This window comes from Balaenoptera musculus, chromosome 14, assembly GCF_009873245.2.
Source record: "Balaenoptera musculus isolate JJ_BM4_2016_0621 chromosome 14, mBalMus1.pri.v3, whole genome shotgun sequence".
Taxonomy (NCBI): Eukaryota; Metazoa; Chordata; class Mammalia; order Artiodactyla; family Balaenopteridae; genus Balaenoptera; species Balaenoptera musculus.
In genome coordinates, this window is record NC_045798.1 from 25,661,776 (window position 1) to 25,683,591 (window position 21,816).

The 21,816-nt window shown below is 56.0% G+C and overlaps 1 protein-coding gene across 6 annotated transcripts in view; it reads left to right on the forward strand.

Moving 5' to 3' along the window:
- Positions 1-4,721: 4,721 nt before the first annotated feature.
- Positions 4,722-21,816, forward strand: part of BCR (BCR activator of RhoGEF and GTPase) — a 101,343-nt gene continuing 84,248 nt past the window's right edge. For 4 of the 6 annotated variants that reach the window (XR_005022634.1, XM_036875040.1, XM_036875041.1 and 1 more), the window contains exon 1: positions 5,039-6,344. Coding sequence is in view for 5 of the 6 variants with exons in the window: in XM_036875040.1 (XP_036730935.1) it covers positions 5,039-6,344 (1,306 nt within the window). In the remaining variant the exon portion in view is untranslated. Of the gene's footprint in view, positions 6,345-21,816 lie in introns of all 6 variants that reach the window. The other 2 variants (XM_036875042.1, XM_036875043.1) reach the window with 2 other exon arrangements.

Here is a 21,816-nt window from a genome sequence, read left to right on the forward strand (position 1 = left end):
CACAGAGCCCAGGTGACAGGATGCAGCTGAGCACTTCTCCTCCGCATTCCTGGTCCCTCCTCTGTCTCCGCCTCCCACGCCAGCTTGCAGTCTGATCCCAGTGGGAATCCCACTCCAGGTCCCACACCTGGTCCTCCTCAGGGTCCACAGCAGAGCTAATGAGCTAATCAGTCGCTCCCCATCACACCCTGTTCCCTGAGCCCCGTGATTTTAGTCGGTCCTTCCCCAGCCCCACAGCCACGGGACCAGTCTCTGTAGTGACCCAGAGCAGGGTGGGGGTCTCGGCCTCCTGGCAAGCGGGAGCCTCCCCCTTCCCTGACACTGCTGTGACCTCTGGAGGGAACAGGGGGCCTCGGATCCACCCAATGCCCACTTCGGCCTGACGATGGGATGGGAGCCACTCCCAGAGGGACTGCGCTCTCCTGAGGGACCCGGGCAGCCTAAGCTGGACACCTGAGGTCACCTGAGATGTAGGTAATGGAGCATGGTGATGGGCAGGGGACCTGCTCCACTCACACTCTCACACAGGTAAGAACCTGGGAGAGGCCAGGGTGACAGGCGTTCCTGGCCTGGGGACTACAGAGGGGACTCGGGGACCCAGGAGGCCCAGGGTGGGGACGAGAGGTGGGGTGTTGGAGGGGGAGCTTTCAGAAGCAGCAACAGCTCAGAGAGGGCCCTCATCTTCTGAGCCTTCGGGGCTCCCGGAGATGGGGGCAGGGGGCCCTGGGCGCACGTCACCCAAAGAGGCCCTGAGATGAGACTCTCCCAGCAGCCCCCGGGCTCCTCTGCCATCTGCTGTGGCCTCCCCTGTCACCTCCCATATGTCGGGCAGACAGGGAGCGTGGCTGTCCCACGGCCTCCTTCCAGGCTCCACCCCCTCATCCAGACGCCTCCCAGAATTCAGGGCCAACAGCCACCTGTCTGAGCCTGCGCCCCAGGAGGGAGCAGGGTAGTGCGGCCTGTCCCCAGGCTGCTGTTTGCAGACCCTTCCTTCTGCTCCCTGATCCCCAACAGGTGGATGGCACCCCTGGCCTGAGGGTGCTCTGGGCCTCTGGCCACTGGAAGCCACAGCCTGCACCATATCACTGGCCGTGCCTTCAGGAACCAGCTCATCTTGTCCCAGCCCCTTCTTCTCTGTGAAGCTGGAAATGGCAGCCTGGGCACTCGGCCGGGATGCCCCCCACTGCAGGGCTTCATCCAGAATTGATTCTGCAGAAGGTGGTGGAGTTACAGACAAGGGGGCCTGGGAGGAAAGGCCCACAGCTCACTTGTTCAGAGCCCTTGGCCAGGGAAGTCCCTCAGAGACCCCGGCTACCCACTCTGGGCCGGGGCTGGTAACCTGGAAGAGGCACCCCGCCAGGCACCATCCGGCACAGAGCAACAAGCAGGGCTAGAGAACAGCTGTATCGATCGCCCCCATTTTCTGATCTTGCCCGCAGCTCCCTGGGGCTGACGGATGACAGATGACAGATGGGGGTCATGTGGCCATATCCCGTTTGGAGGGAGCCCTCCTCTAGCCTCTGCCCCCAAAGGGGTGGGGAGGAGGGTACAGACAAGGCAGGGAAGGAGCAAAATATGGTCCCCACTTATTGTTGTGTGAGACCATTAGCAGTCACTCCCCATTCCTCCCATCCCCTATCCCCAGGTGACCACCAGCCTACTTTCTGTTTCTATAGATTTGTCTATTCTGGACATTTCATGTAAATGGAGTCATACAATATGTGGCCCTTTATGACTGGTTTCTTTCACTTGGCATAAATTTTTTCAAGGTTCATCAATGTTTAGCATGTATTGGTGCTGCATTTTCTTTCATGGTCATATAATATTCCACTGTGATATTCCCATGACGGACATTGGGGTTGTTTCCATCCCCAGGGTTCTGAGGCATCGGAAGTTCTGCGTTCTTTCCAGCAGAGGGGGCCATTGAGTCCCAGCCGCTCCTTCCAGCAAAGGGACCGGATAGCCTCGGGGAGGGGTTGCCGGAAGGTTGGTCTGGGTTCAAGGACCACTAGAGCTGCTGCTGAGGGTACGAGTGTGTGTGTGTGTGTGTGTGTGTGTGTGTGTGTGTGTGTGTGTGAGAGAGAGAGAGAGAGAGAGATTGTGAAATGAATTATAGAGCCACAAAACCATATCCCAGAAAATGAAGGAAGTTGAGGAGGGGACATCACCAACAATCCCACTTTCCTGTTCCATTTTAGTTTTTAGATGAAAAAAAAAAACCCATCTATTGGGAGTGGTGGTGATTGTGGTGATGGTTTTCACGGGTGCGAAACCCCTGATGTGACATCCTGCAGCCCACACCAGCCTCACCCCCTAACCCAGCTGTTCCTCAGACACACCCAGAACTCTGAACTCTCCCCATCTTTACCTGTCTGTCCCCATCTTTAGGACCAGCTCGCCGGCCAGCCTTCCCCTGACCTCTGCCTCCTCCTGGATGCCCGCCCTCAAGGCCCACACACCTCTGCTGTGGTCTGGCTCTGCCTGCCTCACCCTTTCCTCCCTGGGCTCTGCGCTCCCACCCGGGGCCAGCACTGGCTGAGCACCTACTATGTCGTAAGCACTGGGGGTTCACTGGGGAACAAGACAGACAGATCTCTGTTCTTAGAAGTTTAGATCTAGCTGGGGACAGACACCAAATGGGGGATTACAGAGTGTTGTATACATGGACCCCACTTTCCTCCTCATTCTTCCCTTCCTCAGGAGGGAGGAATGATAAGAAAGCTCTTCGGGGAAGGACCAGAGACCCAGGGTGGGAGTGCTTTCAGGGAAGGCTCAGAGGATGGGAGGAGTGTCCTTGGGGCCAGAACAAGCTGTCCCATGGGGAGATAGCCACTATCTTGCAGTGTCCTTGTGCCCAACAAGCCACTTGCTCTACCAAGAGAACAGAGCTTGCAAACCCAAACCAAACAGCGTCAGAGTTTCTGATATGAGCTTGCTTATGTGTACAGTACTTAAGGTGGGGCTGAGCTGGGGCCTGCAAACCAGAGAAAGGGACACCTCACTGATGGATGAAGCCACCCCCCCCCCCAAAGTATCCTTTTCTTTCCCAGGTGTTTAATGATAATGTCCCTGATGAGCCCACAATTCCCCCTGGAAACTGAGAGACCCTGTCAGCAAGGGGGAAAAAATGTTTGTGCTTTTGGGATTCTCCTTGCTGACAGCCAGGGAATGGGGTTTTGGAGGCCTGGGTTCTAGTCCTGTCGGACCCACTCCCTGGGTGATGGGAGCAGGTCATCCAAGGAAGGCAACTAATACTGATGCTGAGCTGCTGTGTGCCATGCCCTGGGAGGTCAGGATTTATTATACCCGTTTTGAAGAAGAGGTCCTCAGGATGTGAGCACTGCTGGGATTTCCGCCTCGCATTGCTGGCCACAAAGTCAGGGCATCAACCCCTGTTTCCTCACCTGCAAAACAGGCTTTACAAGGGCCCTGTTGGCCTTGCAAAGGAGTGGGAGGGGACATGGGGCCTGGGAGGGGTGACAGCAGGAGGGTGGAGAGCCTGCAGGGGGCGGCAGTGAGCTGTGCCTGGAAGTGTCTGCCAGTCCCGCCCCCAGGGTTTTCCTGCCAGTCTCCCAGGGCACCAGCATTAAAGGCAATCATGGAAGGAACAGCACATGCTTTATGTTTGCCCTATCTGGTTGCCTTACACATGGTGCTCACAACATCTGACATATGAGGACAAAACTTGGGCTCAGAGAGGGGAAGGGAATTGCCAAGGTCACAAACAGGCCGGCCCTGGGCTCCGTTCCTCTAGGTTAGATGTCAGGGCATCCGCTCTGGGTGGCACTGGAACTGCGGGGAAGGCAAGACAACCCCTCACATCCGTGCAGGGACAACAGCCGCGGGTGTCTGGGAGCGGGGTGGGGAGGTATCCTGGTTCTCATTTCAACGCCCAGGAAGCAGGCACAGAGGGGCAGAGGCGGTCAGGATTCAAGCCGGGTTCTCTGATCGACAAATCCTGTTTCCGTATCCCCTCACCCAGCAGGCTGATTGGGGTATTTTCACTTGGCGCCCCTTGGACTCCCTCCAGGGTGCTGTGTGTCTAAGATCTCTGGGCTTCCCTGGGGGACGAGAACAGATTTTGTTTCGCTGCCCGCCTGGGCTATGCTGTCTTCCGCCCAGCCCTGCGCGTCCCAGTGGAGGCTGGCGACCCCTTCAGAGGCAGATTACAGAGATAAGTTCTGAGTCAGGCAAACACCTGGCCCAGGACCGCAGGAAGGGAGACGTGGGTGTTGATTGACCTGGGGAGAAATTCCTATTGATTATCTGTGACAGTCCCGTGTGGCAGATGTTGTTTCTTCACCCACCCCGGGACCCCAGCGCTGGAGGCCCGTTGGCACCGCTGGGTGACCTGTCCGCTAGGGGCGCGCTCAGCCGTGACGCCGGTGAGGGGCTGCCGGGCTGGGGGGCAATGCGGACCCAGGGGTTCCTGTCCCAGGAATGCAGAACTCGCCGTCCGGGCCTCGGTTTTCCCAGGCGCGGGGACGCAGGCAGGGCCACGGCTGGGCGGGGGAGCGGCCCCTTTAAGAGGCCCTCCCGCTCGGTCCGCCGCGCCGCGGCCACCGCCCCCCGGCCCTCCCCTTCCTGCGGCACCGAGTGCGGGCCGGGCGCGAGTGCGGCGTGAGCGAGCGGGCCAAGCGCAGCGCGGGGAGGCGGCGGCGGCTGGGCGAGGGCGCGGGAGCCCGAGGAGAGCAGCGCGCCGGCGGCGGCCATGGGCTAGTGGGCCCGGCCTAGCGGAGGTAGCACCCACCCTGCGCGCGCCGGGAGCCCCGCACACAATAGCGGCGCGCGCAGCCCCGCGCCCTTCCCCCGCGCTCGCGCTCCCGCCCCTCGCCCCGCCCCGCGCGCGGGGAGCCTGGCCGCAGCCTCACCTGCCGCCCGGGAGGGGGCGGGCATTGTTCGCCAGCTGCCGCCACCGCTGCCCCGCTGGGGGCATGGGGGCCGCCCGGCGCCCCGGGCCGCGCCTGGCGAGGCCGTCGCGCCGCCGCTGAGCCGGGCCCCGCGGCAGCCGGGCGGCGCAGGTGAGGCCGGCCGCGCCATGGTGGACCCGGTGGGCTTCGCCGAGGCGTGGAAGGCGCAGTTCCCGGACTCGGAGCCGCCGCCCATGGAGCTGCGCTCGGTGGGCGACATTGAACAGGAGCTGGAGCGCTGCAAGGCCTCCATCCGGCGCCTGGAGCAAGAGGTGAACCAGGAGCGCTTCCGCATGATCTACCTGCAGACGCTGCTGGCCAAGGAGAAGAAGAGCTACGACCGACAGCGCTGGGGCTTCCGGCGCGCGGCGCAGCCCCCCGACGGCGCCGCCGAGCCCCGCGCGCCGCGCCCCCAGCCCGCGCCAGCCGACTGCGCCGACCCGCCGACCGCCGACGAGCCCGAGGCCCGGCTCGACGGGAAGGGCTCCCCGGGCAAGGCCAGGCCCGCGGCCACGCGCAGGCCCGGGGCCTCCGCTCCCGCGGACCGCGACGACCGCGGGCCCCCCACCAGCGTGGCGGCCCTGCGTTCCAATTTCGAGAGGATCCGCAAGGGCCCCGTCCAGCCGGCGGCGGCGGACGCCGAGAAACCCTTCTACGTGAACGTCGAGTTCCACCACGAGCGCGGCCTGGTGAAGGTCAACGACAAAGACGTGTCGGACCGCATAAGCTCCCTGGGCAGCCAGGCCATGCAGATGGAGCGCAAGAAGTCCCAGCAGGGCGCTGGGCCCGGCCCTGGGGACCCGCCCAGGCCCTCCTACCGCGGGCGCCTCTCCGAGAGCAGCTGCGGCCTCGACGGCGACTTTGAGGACGTGGAGCTGAACCCGCGCTTCCTGAAGGACAACCTGATCAACGCCAATGGCGGCGGCAGGCCCCCCTGGCCGCCCCTGGAGTACCAGCCCTACCAGAGCATCTATGTCGGGGGCATGATGGTGGAAGGGGAGGGCAAGGGCTCGCTCCAGCGCAGCCAGAGCACCTCGGAGCAGGAGAAGCGCCTTACCTGGCCCCGGAGGTCCTACTCCCCTCGGAGCTTTGAGGACAGCGGAGGCGGCTACACCCCGGACTGCAGCTCCAACGAGAACCTCACGTCCAGCGAGGAGGACTTCTCCTCGGGTCAGTCCAGCCGCGTGTCCCCGAGCCCCACCACCTACCGCATGTTCCGGGACAAGAGCCGCTCACCCTCGCAGAACTCCCAGCAATCCTTCGACAGCAGCAGCCCCCCCACGCCCCAGTGCCAGAAGCGGCACCGGCAGGGACCGGTGGTCGTGTCCGAGGCCACCATCGTGGGCGTCCGCAAGACGGGGCAGATCTGGCCCAGCGATGGGGACAGCTTGTCCAGCAGGCTGCTTCAAGACGGCACCTTCCATGGAGACGCAGGTGGGTACCTCTACCACCCTGGTGGGCACACCTGCCCCTGGCTGGAAACCACTGAGCAGTAGGGAATGCGGGGAGGAAAAGGTGGATAGTTTTTGGAGTGATTTTCAAATACTGTTGTGGACTGGAAGGATTCTTAATGATTCTGAGCCTGAACAAACTACATCCCACCTTCCTCCTGAAGGCAGATTCCCAGTGTTTGGAATGGGATTGGGGTGGGAGGGGTGGTGTGTGGGACGGTCGGTGGCTCCTTCCTTTGGGTCTAGAGCTCTGTGCTTCTTGTGAGAGTACTCTCTGTGGGTTGGGACCAGGATGCCCTGGGCAGTCATCTCCTTGCCTTCTGATTCCCCCCACCTGAGCAGTAGGGATGGTATAAAGAGTGGGTCATCTCTGCTGCTTGGATGGATGCTTTTAGCCGGGATTGATCCGTGTCTTGGGCAATCCCCGCCACCTGTCCTGGAAGAGTTATATGACACGTTTGGGGAACCCAAGAGGTGCCAGCTGCTCCCAGGCCATAGGAGTGTCAGGTTCGCTTGCTAGTCAGAGCAGGTGAAAATAGGAATGAAGAGGAAGTGAGGTGACGGACAGTTCTGACTCAGTGGGCCACTGAAGATCCACAGGGTGAAGATTTTATCCAGGGCTGAAGCAGGGCCACGCCCGTTCTGATCTGCCCAGTTTTGATGAGAGACATCACCCATCATTACTCACCTCTGTGCATCTTACCCTAGCTCCATTTTCTGATCCATCAGTGTGCTCTTGCCTCCTCGTCTTCCCTGCCCACTGATGCTCATTTTGGGCTCCTAGTCCATGGTCTGACTCCTGGCACTGAGATTAAACCTATGGGATTTGTGTATATAGTACGTGTATACATTTGAGTACAAATACCGTGAGGCGCAGGGGTGATGGGACTGGGTTTTGAGATCCAGGCACAGTTCGTGATTGGAGTAAGGAGAGGGATTTGGGGTGGGGGTGGGGTTGAGGCAGTCGGGAATCTCTCAGAGTCCTGGTCCCTGTTGGGCTGATCCGGTTTTCTGCTCCATTGATTTTTCTTTCTCTGCTGATGGAGTTGTATGTGCTTCGTTGGTCAGCATCCTCTTGAAACAAGTGAGGCTATTTTTGGCTCTGTGGAGTGGCCTCTTTGCGATCAGTGCCCCGTCCTGTTTGTTTTAGGCACATCTAGTTGCTGACTTCATCTGCTGCTGGGGTGGGCTGTGGTGTGTCGCCGGGATCTGTGGCCTGGCCCAGCCGCATCCCCTGAGTCCCTCGTGGGACGGGTTGGGGGGAGGCCGTAGTATTTAGAAGCCTGCTTTGCAGGCACGTCAGCTCCTCCAGGGTCTGGAGGATTGCCCTGTGGTCGCTGGGCACCAGCCCCGTCTGGCCAGCTGTCGGCTGAGCGAGCCAGCTTGAACTGGTCCTCGGCGCCCGCCAGGGTGTGGGAGAACATCGTTAATAAAGCAGAAAATGAGGCGTTTTCGTGGAGACCTACAACCTGAAACCATGATGTCTTGCTGGGGGAATTCAGAGTCTCCAGGGACCGGGGCCCTGTTGGAGGGGGTGTGTTTCGGGGCCCTCCCTGCGGGCCGTCTCCCCAAGCTCACAGCTCCTCGCCTGCCTCTCAGCCCCTGCACACAGGAGAACCCAGCTCCGTGGGTAACGCTGGGTAGGTTCCCAGCCGAGGAGTTAATTTGACAGCTTGGACTCCACTCTTAGCACTTTCTGGATCCTTCTCTGAAAGTCCTCAAGGTACCACGTTCTCTCTCCTGTTAGGTTTTGAAACTCTTGGTGGTTTTAGCTCCGGGAGCCTGTAAACTCAGTACCCAGCACGTTCCTCTGAGCGTTGTGGCTGGAGGGGAAGGAGGGACCCATTGGCCCGGCCATCTGTCTGTGTCCTATTTAGCTATGTTCTTTAGGTGCCTGCTGGCCAGGGCTGCGCCTCTGAAATGTGACAATGAGCAAAATCGCTGTGGGAGGGAGTGGAAGTCACCTAATTTCTCTGACGCAACAGCAGCCGCCGACATGGGGGCCCGGCCCTAGTAGCTTCAGAGCCTCTTTACTCCCGTATTTCCGAGTTGAGGAAAGGAGCTGAAATGACCACCAGCCGCTGTGCGCCAGGCATGGTGACAGCATGCTTCAGGCAGGGCCCCCTGTGGGCTCTCCATCACCCCACCTGCTCCACATCTGCAGGTAAGGATGCAACCAGGAAGTGGCAGAGCTGGGCCTCCAGGCCCCACGGGAATGCAGAGCCAATGTTCTTCCCACTGCCCCACACATGCCTGAAAAATGCAAGTGGGGGTGTCTAGGGGTCCTTCGAGCTCCGCACACCCAGGGCCCACCAGCTGCGAGCTCTGCTGTGTGCAAGCCTGTCCCTCTTACAGGACGGGCTGCATAGAAGGAGAGAGTGTGGTCCTTGCCCTCTGGGAGCTTACAAGTTAATGGGAGACAGGAACACACACATCACTTATGTGTTCAGAGGGCATGCCATCAGGGAAACTTCTGGAAATAGCTGCATTGGAGAGGGGCCTTGTCTAGGGGCAGGGGGTGGAGGCTGCCGTCTGCTCCTGAGGAGCAGTGGAGCAGAGGCTTCTGTGACTCTGGACTGTGTGCTTTGTCCTTTATTTATTTATTTATTTTTTTTGTGGTACTATATGACATAAAATTTACTATCTTCACCCACATTAGCCGTTTTTAAGTGTACAGATCAGTGGCATCAAGTACGTTCACGTAGTTGTGCTACCATCACCACTGTCCGTCTCCAGGACTTTTCATCTTCCCGAGCTGCGACTCTGTCCCCATCAAACAGCAGTGCCCCGTCCCCCAGCCCCTGGGACCGTCTCCTCTACTTTCCGTCTCTATGATTCCATGACTCTTGGCGCCGCGTCGCAGGAGTGGAATCACACACATTACGTGTCCCTCCGTGTCTGGATAATTTCACTTTGCGTCGTGTCCCCGAATGTCATCCATGTGGTGTCACATCCACGTGTGCGTCTTGAAGGCAGGGATCCCTGGTTCATTCCTGGGCCTCCCGTGGAGCCCAGCTCAGAGCCGTACACACAGCACATCCCCAAGATCCTGTCCTCCTTTCCACAGCCAGGGGGCCGGGTCGGGAAGATGGGAAGGTGGCTGGTCATTGGGAAGCGTCTTAGCTGTGTCCACCCCTGTCCCTTAAACTCCTTTCGAGGACTTTGGCCACCCTTTCCTGAGAGAGGCCACACAACCAAGGACCTTTCCTCTTTTAGGTCTGAGGCACCCCCAGCCCCATGTGTCCCTTGTGAGATGGGACCCTAGATCTTGTGTTTCTTCCTGGGCGCTCCTGCAAGTGGCTGCCCTGTTGTTTCACATTTCTATTAAGCAGCTTAATTTGCCCTTTGGATTCTGGTGACATGTTATCATCAGAATGATCGCAGCTTTGTTTTTCCCTTGGGTGGTTGAATGGACCGGCGACGAGCGTGAGTAACTGTGGGGCAGGAAAAGGTCACCCAGGCCTGGCCTGGGCTCCACCGGCATCTCTAGACCAGAGCCTGCCGCCACCTCCAGGTTGAGTGCAGGCTCCTCCCGGGGGACAGAGGCAGAGTCCGAGACCATTTAAATCATCACCAGGGTGGAAACGGAATGTAGATCCAATTTTACAAGGATTCTCCAGCTTGGGAAGGATGACTTTAATGTTTTGGGAACAGAAGGAAGCATTCTGGACCTTTCACTGAAGAAGGAGCTGGGAGTGTAGATTCGTGTGGGTCCAGGGGTAGGTGCCCCCCCATTCCTCCCTGTTGCTTCTGGCTTCAATAGCCGCCTCCCCTCCCTGGCTGGGAATCCCGTGGTCCAGCCTGCCCTGTGGTTTCAGAGGGTTCCACATTCATGGTGAACGGATGGGCATCTTCTCCAGTTGCCAGACAACAGGCCTGAGTTTTGACTGAGGCTGCTTTTCAGATCAAGGCTCAGGAGAAGGTGGTGGCAGATTTAATTAACTCTGAACCCCACGGGGGTCTTGACCCCGACTAGAATTATAATCCCTGTGGCTCATGTAGGATTTTTTCCTTATTCTTGAAAAAATGTAATAACTTTAATTAAAATAACTTGTTTATGTAACATGTGATAGGTTTTTCTTTATTGTGGTAAAATATATGTAGCAAAACGTGGCATTTTCACCTTTTTTCCGTGTTCAGTGGCATTCTGTATATTCATGCTGTTGTGTAACCATAACTGTCTCTAGAACTTTCCATCATTCCTACCAGAAACTCTGTATCCATTATGCAATAACTCACCTTTCCTCCACCCCCAGCCCCTGGCAACCACTGCTCTACTTTCGGTCTATTTTCTGTGAATTTACTTGTTTCACGTACCTCATGTGAGTGGAATCATGTAATATTTGTCCTTCTGCATCTGGCCTGTTTCACTCAGTTAGGGTTTTGAAGTTGCTGGGTAGCGTTCATCCTTGATGCCCCATCTCTGGTCCTTCATAGGTGTCTTCTCTTCAGGAAAACACCTGTTAGCCATGGCGATGTTTCCTTGGCTTTCACACCCACGTGTTTGAAGCAGCCCAGTATGTTAGCGTTCTGGGGCAAAATGCCACAGACTGGGGGCTTCAACAACAGAAATCTATTTTCCCTGCAATTCTGGAGGCTGGGAGTCCAGGATCAAGCTGCTGGCAGGATTGGTTTCCTCGGAGGCCTCTCCTTGGCTTGTAGATAGATGGTCCTCCCCTTCACATGGTGTTCCCTCTGTGCCTGTGGACCCCTGGTGGCTCTGTGTGTGCCTAAAATCTCCTCTTCTTATAAGGACATGATTCAGATTGGATAGGCCCCACCCTGATGACCCCATTATAACTTAATCACCTCTTGAGAAACTCATCTCCAAATACAGTCACGTTCTGAGGTGCTGGAGACTAGGACCTCGACGGGTGAATTTCAGGGGGACACAGTTTGGCCCCCAGCACTCAGTGAGTCCCTGATTGGGCAGCAGAGAGATGGTGTGTGTGTTGTGCTCACCAGCCGGGTCTTAGGAGGAGTTCAGGTGGAGCATCATGCGGCGCTGGGCAGCCTGGTGGGCCAAGACCACCCGGCTGGGTGTCAGGAGAGCTGCGTCCTAACACTTCATGTGGCCACATCTCTCTCATCTAAAACATTAGGGGTTGGACCCTGTCGTTGCTAAGATCCTTTCCTTACATTCTTTTTCTTTTCTTTCTTTTTTATTTGGCCTCACGGCTTATGGGACCTCAATTCCTGGACCAGGGATTGAACCCGGGGCCACGGTAGTGAAAGTGCTGAGTCCTAACCACTGGACCGCCAAGGAAGTCCCTTTAACTTTTTTTCTTTAAAATTTATTAACACAATTTTTCCACGTCTTTCTTCTTTACTCTGGTTTGTACCTACGTTTCCTTTACTAAGGCAACCACCTGTCCCCCGTTCAGGCACTCAGGTATTTATTGAGCATCTACTAAGTGCCAAGCACTGTCTCCTGGAAATTCTCTCTTGCCTTTATTCACGGGTTTGTGGAAAGGCTTCTTTCCATGCACCTTGTCTTTAAAAAACCAGTGCAGACAAACAAAACCTTTGTAATGTCCTTGCATCTTCTCTGACTGTGTGTCTTTCTTTAGCTGTATGTTTGCAGCTATCTCCTGTGAATCCTGTGTCTGTCCGGCTTCCTTCTTCAGGGTGGTGAGATCCTCTAGACAAAGATCTACCTTGATGTCTTGTGTCTTGGGTGCCGTGGTGTTTGTGGGTCACGGATGGAATGAGACCCCCATCTCTGAGGTTTCTGTTTGGTCCAGCCCCTTCCTGTTTGAGCCCCACTCCGCTTTCCCCCATCTAATAATCGGCATTGATTCTGGGGAGCCTGATGACACAGGTGCCCCAGCAAGGAAGCTTGTTAGCTTTGGAGATGTCCTGGAGGTTATTTTTCCTTCTTTGCTGAGGTTTGGGCTCCTCTCAGTCAATCCCAAGAGCTTCCTGAATCCCCGGCCTGGGGCCTGCTAATCAGCTGTCTTGGATTCTGGTGCCCCCTGGCCACTGCCACCTTGCAAAACAGGGACGTGGCGGTGGCGGTGCCCCGGGGAGACGCGCCTGCCAATGTGGGGCGGAGGCGGGGACTGCGATGCCTGACTTGGGAAGTAAACATGACTTTGGTGGAGGCTGTTTCTCGTGACCTCGGAACATTCTTGTGAAGTGGCTGGAGTGAGATTATACGCTGTCGTCAGGTTGGGTCTGAGGGGGTGTGAGACACACACACCTGCCCAAGGTCAGGCCGTCGGTGGAGGGGCCGGTGCTGTCCTCTCTCCTAGGCTGGGGGGTGATGCCTCTCGCATGAGAGTGGGCACCGAGTGACCTCCCCAGAGGTGGAGGGGACCTGATCAGTTGTTTGGCAAACAAAAAAAACCTCCCGGAAAATGTTGTAACCCTGTACATCCTCCTGGGGCACCTGGCTCAGATTCCTCCAGCAGGTCAGGTGGCAAAGCGCCCAAGAGGACAGACGTGTTGGAAGGACACTGCCTGTCCATCTGCCTTTTCCCTTCAGCAGTCAGGGCACTGGGGCAGGGTCATGGTGCTGACAGGCTCTGCTGTGGGCAGTCCTGGGAGGTGCAGAGGGGCAGGGGCTGTCTGGGAAAAGGTGACAGAGGTGGCCGGCCGTGTGCATAGAGGGGTCAGCGCATGGCCCAGGGAGCACTAGGAAGGAGCTGTCAGTGGCTGGGAGACCGTGTGGAGACACTGGAGGGAGCGGGAGGGCCCTGCTGCCCCAGCTGCCGGGGGACTTCCCTGGTGGCGCAGTGGTTAAGGATCCGCCTGCCAGTGCAGGGGACACGGGTTCGATCCCTGGTCCGGGAAGATCCCACATGCCGTGGAGCAGCTAAGCCCGTGTGCCACAACTACTGATCCTGCGCTCTAGAGCCCATGTGCCACAACTACTGAAGCCCACACGCCTAGAGCCTGTGCTCCGCAGCAAGAGAAGCCACCGCAATGAGAAGCCCGTGCACCGCAACGAAGAGCAGCCCCCACTCGCTGCAACTAGAGAAAGCCCACATGCAGCAATGAAGACCCAACTCAGCCAAAAAAAAAAAAAAAGTGCTGCCGGGGTTAGTTGGTCTGCCAGGGGGGCAGGAAGAGATTTTCTGCGGGTAACACATGTACACATACCAAGGGTAGCCTTCTGGAACATATGTCCACATAGTCTGGGGAAAGAATGCAGACCTTGAAGGTAGGAGACCTGGACATGCCTGAGATCCAGCATGTGGCTTTGTGCAGGGACTTGGTTCTGTCAGCTGGAGAGGACGCCCCCTCCTTGGGGGCTTGGTGGGAGCCTGAGTGCCCAGGATGGTGGCCCCCGGGATCTGGCCCCCTCTCTGGTCTCACAGAGTCACCCCCTCAGGCATCTAATGTCAGTTGATTGAACACCACTTAGCAAGCGATTTTAAAGGAGAAATGCATAATTCAGTAGGTGCAGGCCTTTTCACCCACTGGGCTCAGCTCCAGGAGGACCCCGGGGTCTGCCGGGCCCTTCCTCCCGCTCTGTTCCCTCTCCTAATGTGTCCTCCTGGGCTGAGTGGAGTTCTTAGGTCTTAAAGGTACAGTATGTGTGTATTTTTCTGCATCGTGGCCCCAAAGGAGAGCCAGCTGCTTCACCTAGTGGGCTGTTCCGTCGGCCCAGGGCACCTGGGGCCGCGCACGCCCCTGTGGGGTGGAATGGGGGGGTCTTGCAGTGTTCCTGGGGGCCTGGGAATGTAGGAGCTGCAGGGAGAGAGAGACGGCTTGATTTTTCTCATAGGGCCCCCCCACCCCCAACTTTGTAGAGGGAAAGCTTAGAACCACTTGGTTCTCGTTTTTAGTGATTGTGAGGCTGTAGAGAGAAAGTAAGAACCACAGACTTTCTTACTTCAGTGAGAAACAGAGGAGGAAGACAGGAAGCCACGAGAGTGGCTCACGCTCGGTGCACTCAGGCTGCTGTGTGGGCTGCCCAGGGCTCCGCCAAGCAGAGGGTGCTGCCCTGCGTCGTGTGGAAGGGGACACAGGACAGCTGGGCCCCATGTAGCGTCTGAACCATTTTCAGTGTCCAGCTCAGTGACATCAAGTATTGGGTTGGCCAAAAAGTTCATTTGGGTGTTCCATACCATCGTAAGGAGAAACCCAAACGAACTTTTTGGCCAACCCGATACATTCACCTTGTCGTGCCACCGTCACCACCACCATCTCCAGAACCTTTTCCCAAAATGAGACTCTGCCCCCATCAAGCAGTAACTCCCCCTCCCCCTCCCTAGCCCCTGGCACCCCCAGCGACCCGCCGTCTGTGGATCTGCTGTGGGGCCTCTCGGAAGTGGACTCGCATGGCCCTTGTCCTCTTGCGTCTGGCTTGTCTCACTCAGCGTGATGTCTTCACCGTTTCTCCCTCAGGCCTCGGTGGTGGTTGGACAGCAGGACCACGACCAGGCCAAGCTGACCGAGGCCTCTGCTCAGTGGGGAGGCACATGGTGCTTGGGGAGCGGGCTGCGTCTTGCACAGCACCATCCCTCACAGGGGTCCCTGAGGAGGAGCAGCAGGGATCCCCATAGCTGAGCTGTCTGAGGCTTTAGGTGAGGAGCTGGGGGAACCTGCAGGCTCGTGGTTGAATAGATGGGGCAGTCTTCATCCCTGGCCCTCCCCAGTCTCGTGGAGTGGCTGTGCTGTGAGCAGGGACGTGCAGGCTGGGCCAACCACGCTGGTGCCCCCCTCTCCTGTCCTCTCCTAGGCGCGGGGGTCCCCGTGCTGGGCTCAGAGCCGTTGTCCAATTGACTGGAAGGCCCTGCGACGTGACCTGTGAACTCTCTTAGGTGATGCTCGGCATGGCGGCTCAGCCTCTGGGTGTGTGTGCAAGCCGGCATGTGCAAAAGCAGGATTCGTATCTGCTCAAATCTTAGACCAAAAAACGTAACTCACTTATGAATGTTGACTTCTGAAAGCTTTCCACTTTCTACCCTAGGAACATGGGTGGAAGTGTCTGCTTTGGGGCCCCGCGGGGTGGTGGGGTTGGTCTGGATCCGAGACGGCCATGCCTGTGGGAGCCCGCTGGGAGGCCCTGTGGGATAGCATCTTGCTGGGGGCAGTCAGATGGGCCCCCTCCCCCCCCAACCCCCGAGGCACCTGGGCAGCCGCTGTCAGAATTCAGCTCTAAAGCTCCAGGGTGTGATGATGAACATCAGTCTGGGTACCCCTCCTGTGGTATTTTGTCAGCACCCAGATGGTGCAAGTCGCTCTAGAGCAGACTCTTCTCTGCGGAGGGGCCAGCGAGACTCCAGAAGGCGGGGTAGGGAAGTATTGGAGACCCGGTCCGCACGCTGCTTGTCACCTCCCAGCTTCCCCTGCCCCGTGGGCCCTGTGCTGTTAATCCCTGCTATGTCTGCAGTCTTGGGGTGCAGAAACCCCGGCAGGGTAGCAGGGAAAGTCAGAGGGCTGAGACCCGGCTGCTGGCTGCCTGGGAGAGGCCCTTTATTCTAATCGCTGGGCTGGGACACTGATTCTGCAGGTGGCAGGTGGGAAACCATCCCAGTCGGCTGATGGAGTGCGGCAGGCAGGGGCATGGCTGCCAGAGCCTGAGTGCCCTGCTGGGTGCCCCAAGAGTAGGGGGGACGTCTGGGAGGAGAACAGAAAGTGTCTGTCTCTCTCTGTCTCTGTCTCTCCCTCCTTCTCTCTCTCTCTCCCCCTCTTCCCCCTTTCTCTCTGGCCCCAAAGCACTGGGCCCCCTCAAGTATGTGAGTGGATCACAGCCGGTCCTAAGGGAGGAGAGTCACTTTATGTTTATTGAATTCCAAGGCAGGCATGATGGGGCATGACAGTAAATAAGATCTTGGACATCAAAGGCCAAGGCGAGGCTTTCTTGGGGGAGCTCCCTCTGTCATCGGGGACACCCATGCCGGCCCCATAGGGCTCGGGGGTGTGTAGACCACGCAGGAGCAGCGGGTCAGGACTCTTGTACTGTCCCTTGGCTTTTCCCTTTCACAGCTATTTTCAGGGGGCTTTTTAAAGGCTGGGCTGGGCTGTGGTTCACTTGGGAAGGGTCCAGGGGGTTCATTTGACTGGGGCCTCCTATGGGTCAGCGGGACAGCATGTGACATCTAGGGGCCCAGGTCCTTCCCGGTGTCCTTGGACGTGTCCAGGCTGTAGCTTTACTCTGCTCGGTGCCACTGAGCCCAAAGACTCAGGAGGAACTGGGGGGCATTTGACCTGGTGGAGGTTGAAGGCAGTGTCTCTGTCCTGGTTGCCCACATGGACCGCCTCTGCTGTAGTTAGAAAAATCACACACATCCCCACAGCTGGTCACTCCTGGCAAGTCTGATTTGTGAGGTTCTTCTTGTTTTTGTTTATCAATATCAGTTTCCCTGGGTCAACAGTCCAGCATGGCTTAGCTGGGTCTCCTGCTCAGGGTCTCCAAAGTCTGCAAAGTGTCGGCAGGGGCTGCATTCCCATCTGGGGCTCCACATCCCCTCACCAGCCCAGGTTGTTGGCAGAATCAGTTCCTGGTGGCTGTAGGACTGAGGTCCCTGTTTTCTTGCTGCCTGTCGGTGGCTCCCAGCTCCCAGAGGCCTCCACTCTTCATAAGCACTTTCTACACGGATATCTGATTTCCTCCTCCGAGCCAACCTGGATTTCTGTAAATCTCCCTGGGAGATCTCCTCTGCAGCCAGGCTTGAGAATTGTCCACCTCCGGAGTCTATGAGCACTAGCTATGTGTCTTGAACAGTTGTCATGTGGAAGAGGGAGTAGATTTCTTTAGGGTCATACCTGGGAGGCTGGTCTGTTACTAATGGTTAGAAGCTTCAGGGAAACACATTTCTGCTCAGTGTTAAGGGAGGTTTTCTTTTCTTCCCGACTTTACATAAAATCATATCTCTGATTGTTTTATGTAGCTGAGATCTAGCTGCACTGGGGGTCCTGTTTTTGTCAATTAGCATGAGCATTTTCTTGTTTTACTGAATATTTTGTAAACATTATTTTTAAAGTCTACATTATTATTTGTAATAGAGTTATAGCTTAATTGATCTAATTTTAATGAATTTTGTTGGACATTTAACGTTTATTAAATGTAGCTCATTATAATGTTTCAGCGAATATCTTTTTTTTTTTAATGAAGCTTTATTGAGATATAATTCACGTAACATACAGTTTGCCCATTTAGAATGTACAATTTGATGGGCTTTGGTATATTGCATTATTAACTTTTTAACATTATGTTTTTGTGTGTGTATGTATACATAAGCATAAAACTTACCATTTTAAGCATTTTTTAGTCCATAGATCAGTGATAGTAAGTACATTACATTGTTGTGCAGCCATCACCACCGTCATCTCCAGAATTCTTTTCATCTTGCAAAACTGAAATCTGTGTCCTTTAAGCAATAACGCCCCCTCCCTCCCCCGGCCCCTGGCACCACCATCCACTTTCTGTCTCTGAATTGGACTGCTACAGGGACCTCACAGAAGTGGACTCATACAGTATCACTATAAACGTCTTATTTCATTGAGCATCATGTCTTCGAGGTTCATCCATGTTGTAGTATGTGTCAAGAGTTTCCTCCTTTTTTAAGGCTAAATGCTTATCCCATTGTTTTGTACTTAAACCACATTTTGTTTTAAGTACAATTCAGTGACATTCATTAGTCAGTGAGCATCTCGTCTTTTTACATGTGTTTCCATTTGCATTTCCGCTCCCTCCTTGAGGGTGAGCATCTGTCAGTGGATTTAGTCGGGATGTGGGTGGTTTTAAGACACTTGATACCTGCCACCAAATTACCTTCCAGAAACGCTGTTCCAGTTTACCTGTGGTTTTGCAATGAATCCTCTGCTGTCCTCTGACTTCTTTCTTGCCAAGCTGGGTCTCACTATAACTCCTGATTCCTTGGTGCTCCCCAAGCACTCTGGATCAAGAGAGGCTCAGAGCTGGGGCCACACCAGTACCGTCTCTCATTTGGGAAGATCTCTGAGGCTACCAGCTATGTGACAGTCCTTTGTCAGCTCCGTGGTTCTTGGCAGGGAAGGAACTCACTGTCTCCTTGTTTAGCATAGAAGCTGCTATCTTATTGCTGCTCTGGGCTGCTTGTAATCGAAACTGAAAAGCACTTCAGCCTCCCTTGCATGCATCCTGGCCGTGGATTGAGTCAGCTAGACAGCATTGTCCAGTTAGTTCTGGTCCCTGGAGTTCCTACCTGCCTTAAGGGAAGCTCCAAGGAAGCCAAACATTGTGATGAAAAGGGATTTTACAGAAGGTAGTACGTGGTTGCACTCAGGCTGCAGAAGCTGGCAGAAGCCGGGCCAGGGCAGCAGGACGCTGTTGGGCTTGTCAGGTCAAACACCTCCCTGTGCCTGAGGACTTGGAGCCTGTAGGCTGTGTAGTTGTGTAGGCTGTGTGGTTGTGTAGGCTGTGTAGTTGTGTAGGTTGTGTGGTTGTGCAGGTTGTGTGGTTGTGTAGGCTGTAGGCGGGGCAGGTACATACAGGAAGGTCATATCTGGAGGGTGGGCAACGTGGTATAATGACCTTGGGGAGGAAAAGAGAGGGATGGACTCTTTTCCATGCTGGTGAGTTGTCTTCCACTGTGGATGATCTGTCTTATATTTAAGTGCTCGCTGCAGCTGAGAACCAGCACTTCTGGAGTTTTAACCATCACAGCTTGTGAGCTATAGAGCTGGGGCTCTCACTTGCTCCCTCCTCTCTGTTGCCTGTCTTGGCTGTGCCATCAGCTGCTGTTCTGATTCTGAGTAAATCACTTAAACCCTGTGGGCCCCTGACTCCCCCCGACCCCCAACCCCATAAATGAGGAAGCTGCACGGTAGCATCTTTAAGATCTCTTTAGTTTTGTGATTCCAAATAAAATTAAGTCATGTTGCTCTGAGTTGCCAGCAAGTCACTTGGAAAACCTTACTGGCAGGTGTCCCGAAGCAGTCTTCCCGTAAGACCCCAATTGGGTCTGGCTGCCTGCAGTGACGGGTCCAGGGGGCCCGCGGTGGGCCAGGGGGTGGATTTGGCTCTGCGTGTACATTTAATGGGAACCAGGGTGCTTCTTTGCTGGTTGATTTATCTCCCTTACTGCCCACTGGCCAGCCCTAGGGTCGGCCCCCAGGGCGGGCACAGATGCTTAGGCTGTGCAGGTGTCACCTGCGTAGCGTGCTGAAAGGCATAGCGTGGACAGCTGGGTGGGGGGGGCCCAGCCTCAATGTGAGAGCGGGTGAGGGCAGCGTGGAGGGTGTCTGCCCGGGCAGAGGTGGTGGTATCCAGGCAGGTGGTTGGCAGCGGGAAGCCTGGAGGTGCCAACTGGTGTCTTGCCGGCCAGAGCACAACCCTGCGTGGTCAGGAACGCTTGTGCTGAGGCCAACCCTGAGACAGCGGGGCTTGCATGCAAGGCTCGACCTGCAACATCTCTGTGCCGTGGGGATGGGGGACTTTTGGTACCTTGGGGCCATTGTTTTCCTGCATCACAGATGGCCAGTCCTCAAGCAGCCTGCTGCCTCCCAGGCCCCACCTGGGATCGGAGTCTGAGGGGAAGCTCTCTGTCTAGTCCCTGTTACTTTCTGAGCATCCTCAGTGTCTGCCAGAGCAAGGACTGTCTTGTGCCCGGGCTGGCCACCCCCGGGGATGGGTTGGTCAGTCTGGAGGACACGAGGAGGAGAAGGAGACCGTGCTGACCGTCTGCACTGCCGTGGGGCTCAGATACCTCAGCAGAAGTCCGTGCTTTCCTTCAGGACTTCTTGTTTGGTGAGCTCGACTGGGACTCCCAGGGACCCCCAGAGTGGCTGGCATTCCCTCTCTGGCGGTCTTGCAGGAGAGAGGACCCCTCCTTTTACTGGAACTTTGCACTTGGGTTTGGCTTTGCGCTTTGTAATAGAATCCCGTGTGCCTTCTGGGATCTGAGCCCCACTCCACCCTGCAGAGAGCTGGGTGGTACCCGCCATTGGCAGAAGCTTAGACCGGTCAGAAGGTTCCATGGCAGAGCCTGGATTTGAACCAAGCATGGTTATGTGAGCCTCTGCTCTTCACTCTGCGGTATTGGGGTGGCCAACCTTTCCTTAAAGGGCTAGATAATAGCTAATTTAGGCTTTGTGGCTGAGAGGCAAAATTGAGACTATTAGGTAGGTACTTATATAACCACTTAAAATGTAATCACTTAGGGCTTCCCTGGTGGCGCAGTGGTTGAGAATCTGCCTGCCAATGCAGGGGACACGGGTTCGAGCCCTGGTCTGGGAGGATCCCACATGCCGCGGAGCAACTGGGCCCGTGAGCCACAACTGCTGAGCCTGAGCGTCTGGAGCCTCTGCTCCGCAGCAGGAGAGGCTGCGATAGTGAGAGGCCCGCGCACCGGGATGAAGAGTGGCCCCCACTCGCCGCAACTGGAGAAAGCCCTCGCACAGAAACGAAGACCCAACACAGCCAAAAATAAACATAATAAATAAATAATAAATAAAAATTAAAAAAAAAATGTAATCACTTAAAAATCGTTATAAGATCCATTCTCAGATCCTGGGTCACACAAACGGGTAGTGACAGGCTGGGTTTGGCCCGTGGGCCAGAGCTTGCTGACCGCTGTCCTGCAGTGCGCTGCCTCCTGATTCCTGGTGATTGTGAAATGAGATGACGGGGCCGCGTGTGGGTGTCTCTCCTCTGTGCTCGGGAGCCCTTGTGAGGCAGGTAGGGTCAGTCCTCCTGTCCCCGTGAGGCCTCCTTCCCCCAGGAAGTTGCGGGGGTGGGGAGCAGTCACCAACAGCGCCCTGTCTCTCCCCCGCATCCTGCTGCTTCCGAATGTTTATCCCCTGAAACCAGGCTGCCCGTGGGTTCATGACGGTTGAAGCTGGGTGACGGGAATGGTATTCGTGATACTGTGCTCTCGATTTTGTATGTGCTGGCAATTTCCTGTAATAAAAAGTTAAGAAAATAGTCACTTATTGATCAAAGTTATAAAAGAGAACCCTCCAGCTTGAGAGAACAGGGTGTTGGAATCCTGAATCTTTCTCAAGCTCCACATATGTGTGAGTCGAATCTAACTCATCTGTTCCCTAGTAGCAGATGTTCCGGGAAAGCCAAGCTGTACTTGAGCCGCTCCATCTATCATCCATCCCTCCATCCATCCCTCCATCCATCATCCATCCCTCCATCCATCATCCATCTCTCCATCCATCCAACCATCTGCCATAGTCCATTCGGGCTGCTATACCAGAGTACCATAGACTGGGTTTATAAACCTATAAACAACAGAAATTTATTTCTTGGAGGCTGAAAGTCCAAGACGAGGGTGCCAGGAGATTCAGCGTGTGGTGAAGGTCCACTACTTCCCAGTTCATAGACGGCTGTCTTCTCACTGTGTCCTCACATTGGCAGAAAGAGTGGTGGATTTCTCTGGGGTCTCTTTTATAAGGACACTAATCCCATTCATGAAGGTTCCACCCTCATGACTGAATCACCTCCAAAGGCACCCCCTCCTAACACCATCGCACGGGGGATTAGGTTCCGACAAACGCATTTTAGGGGGACA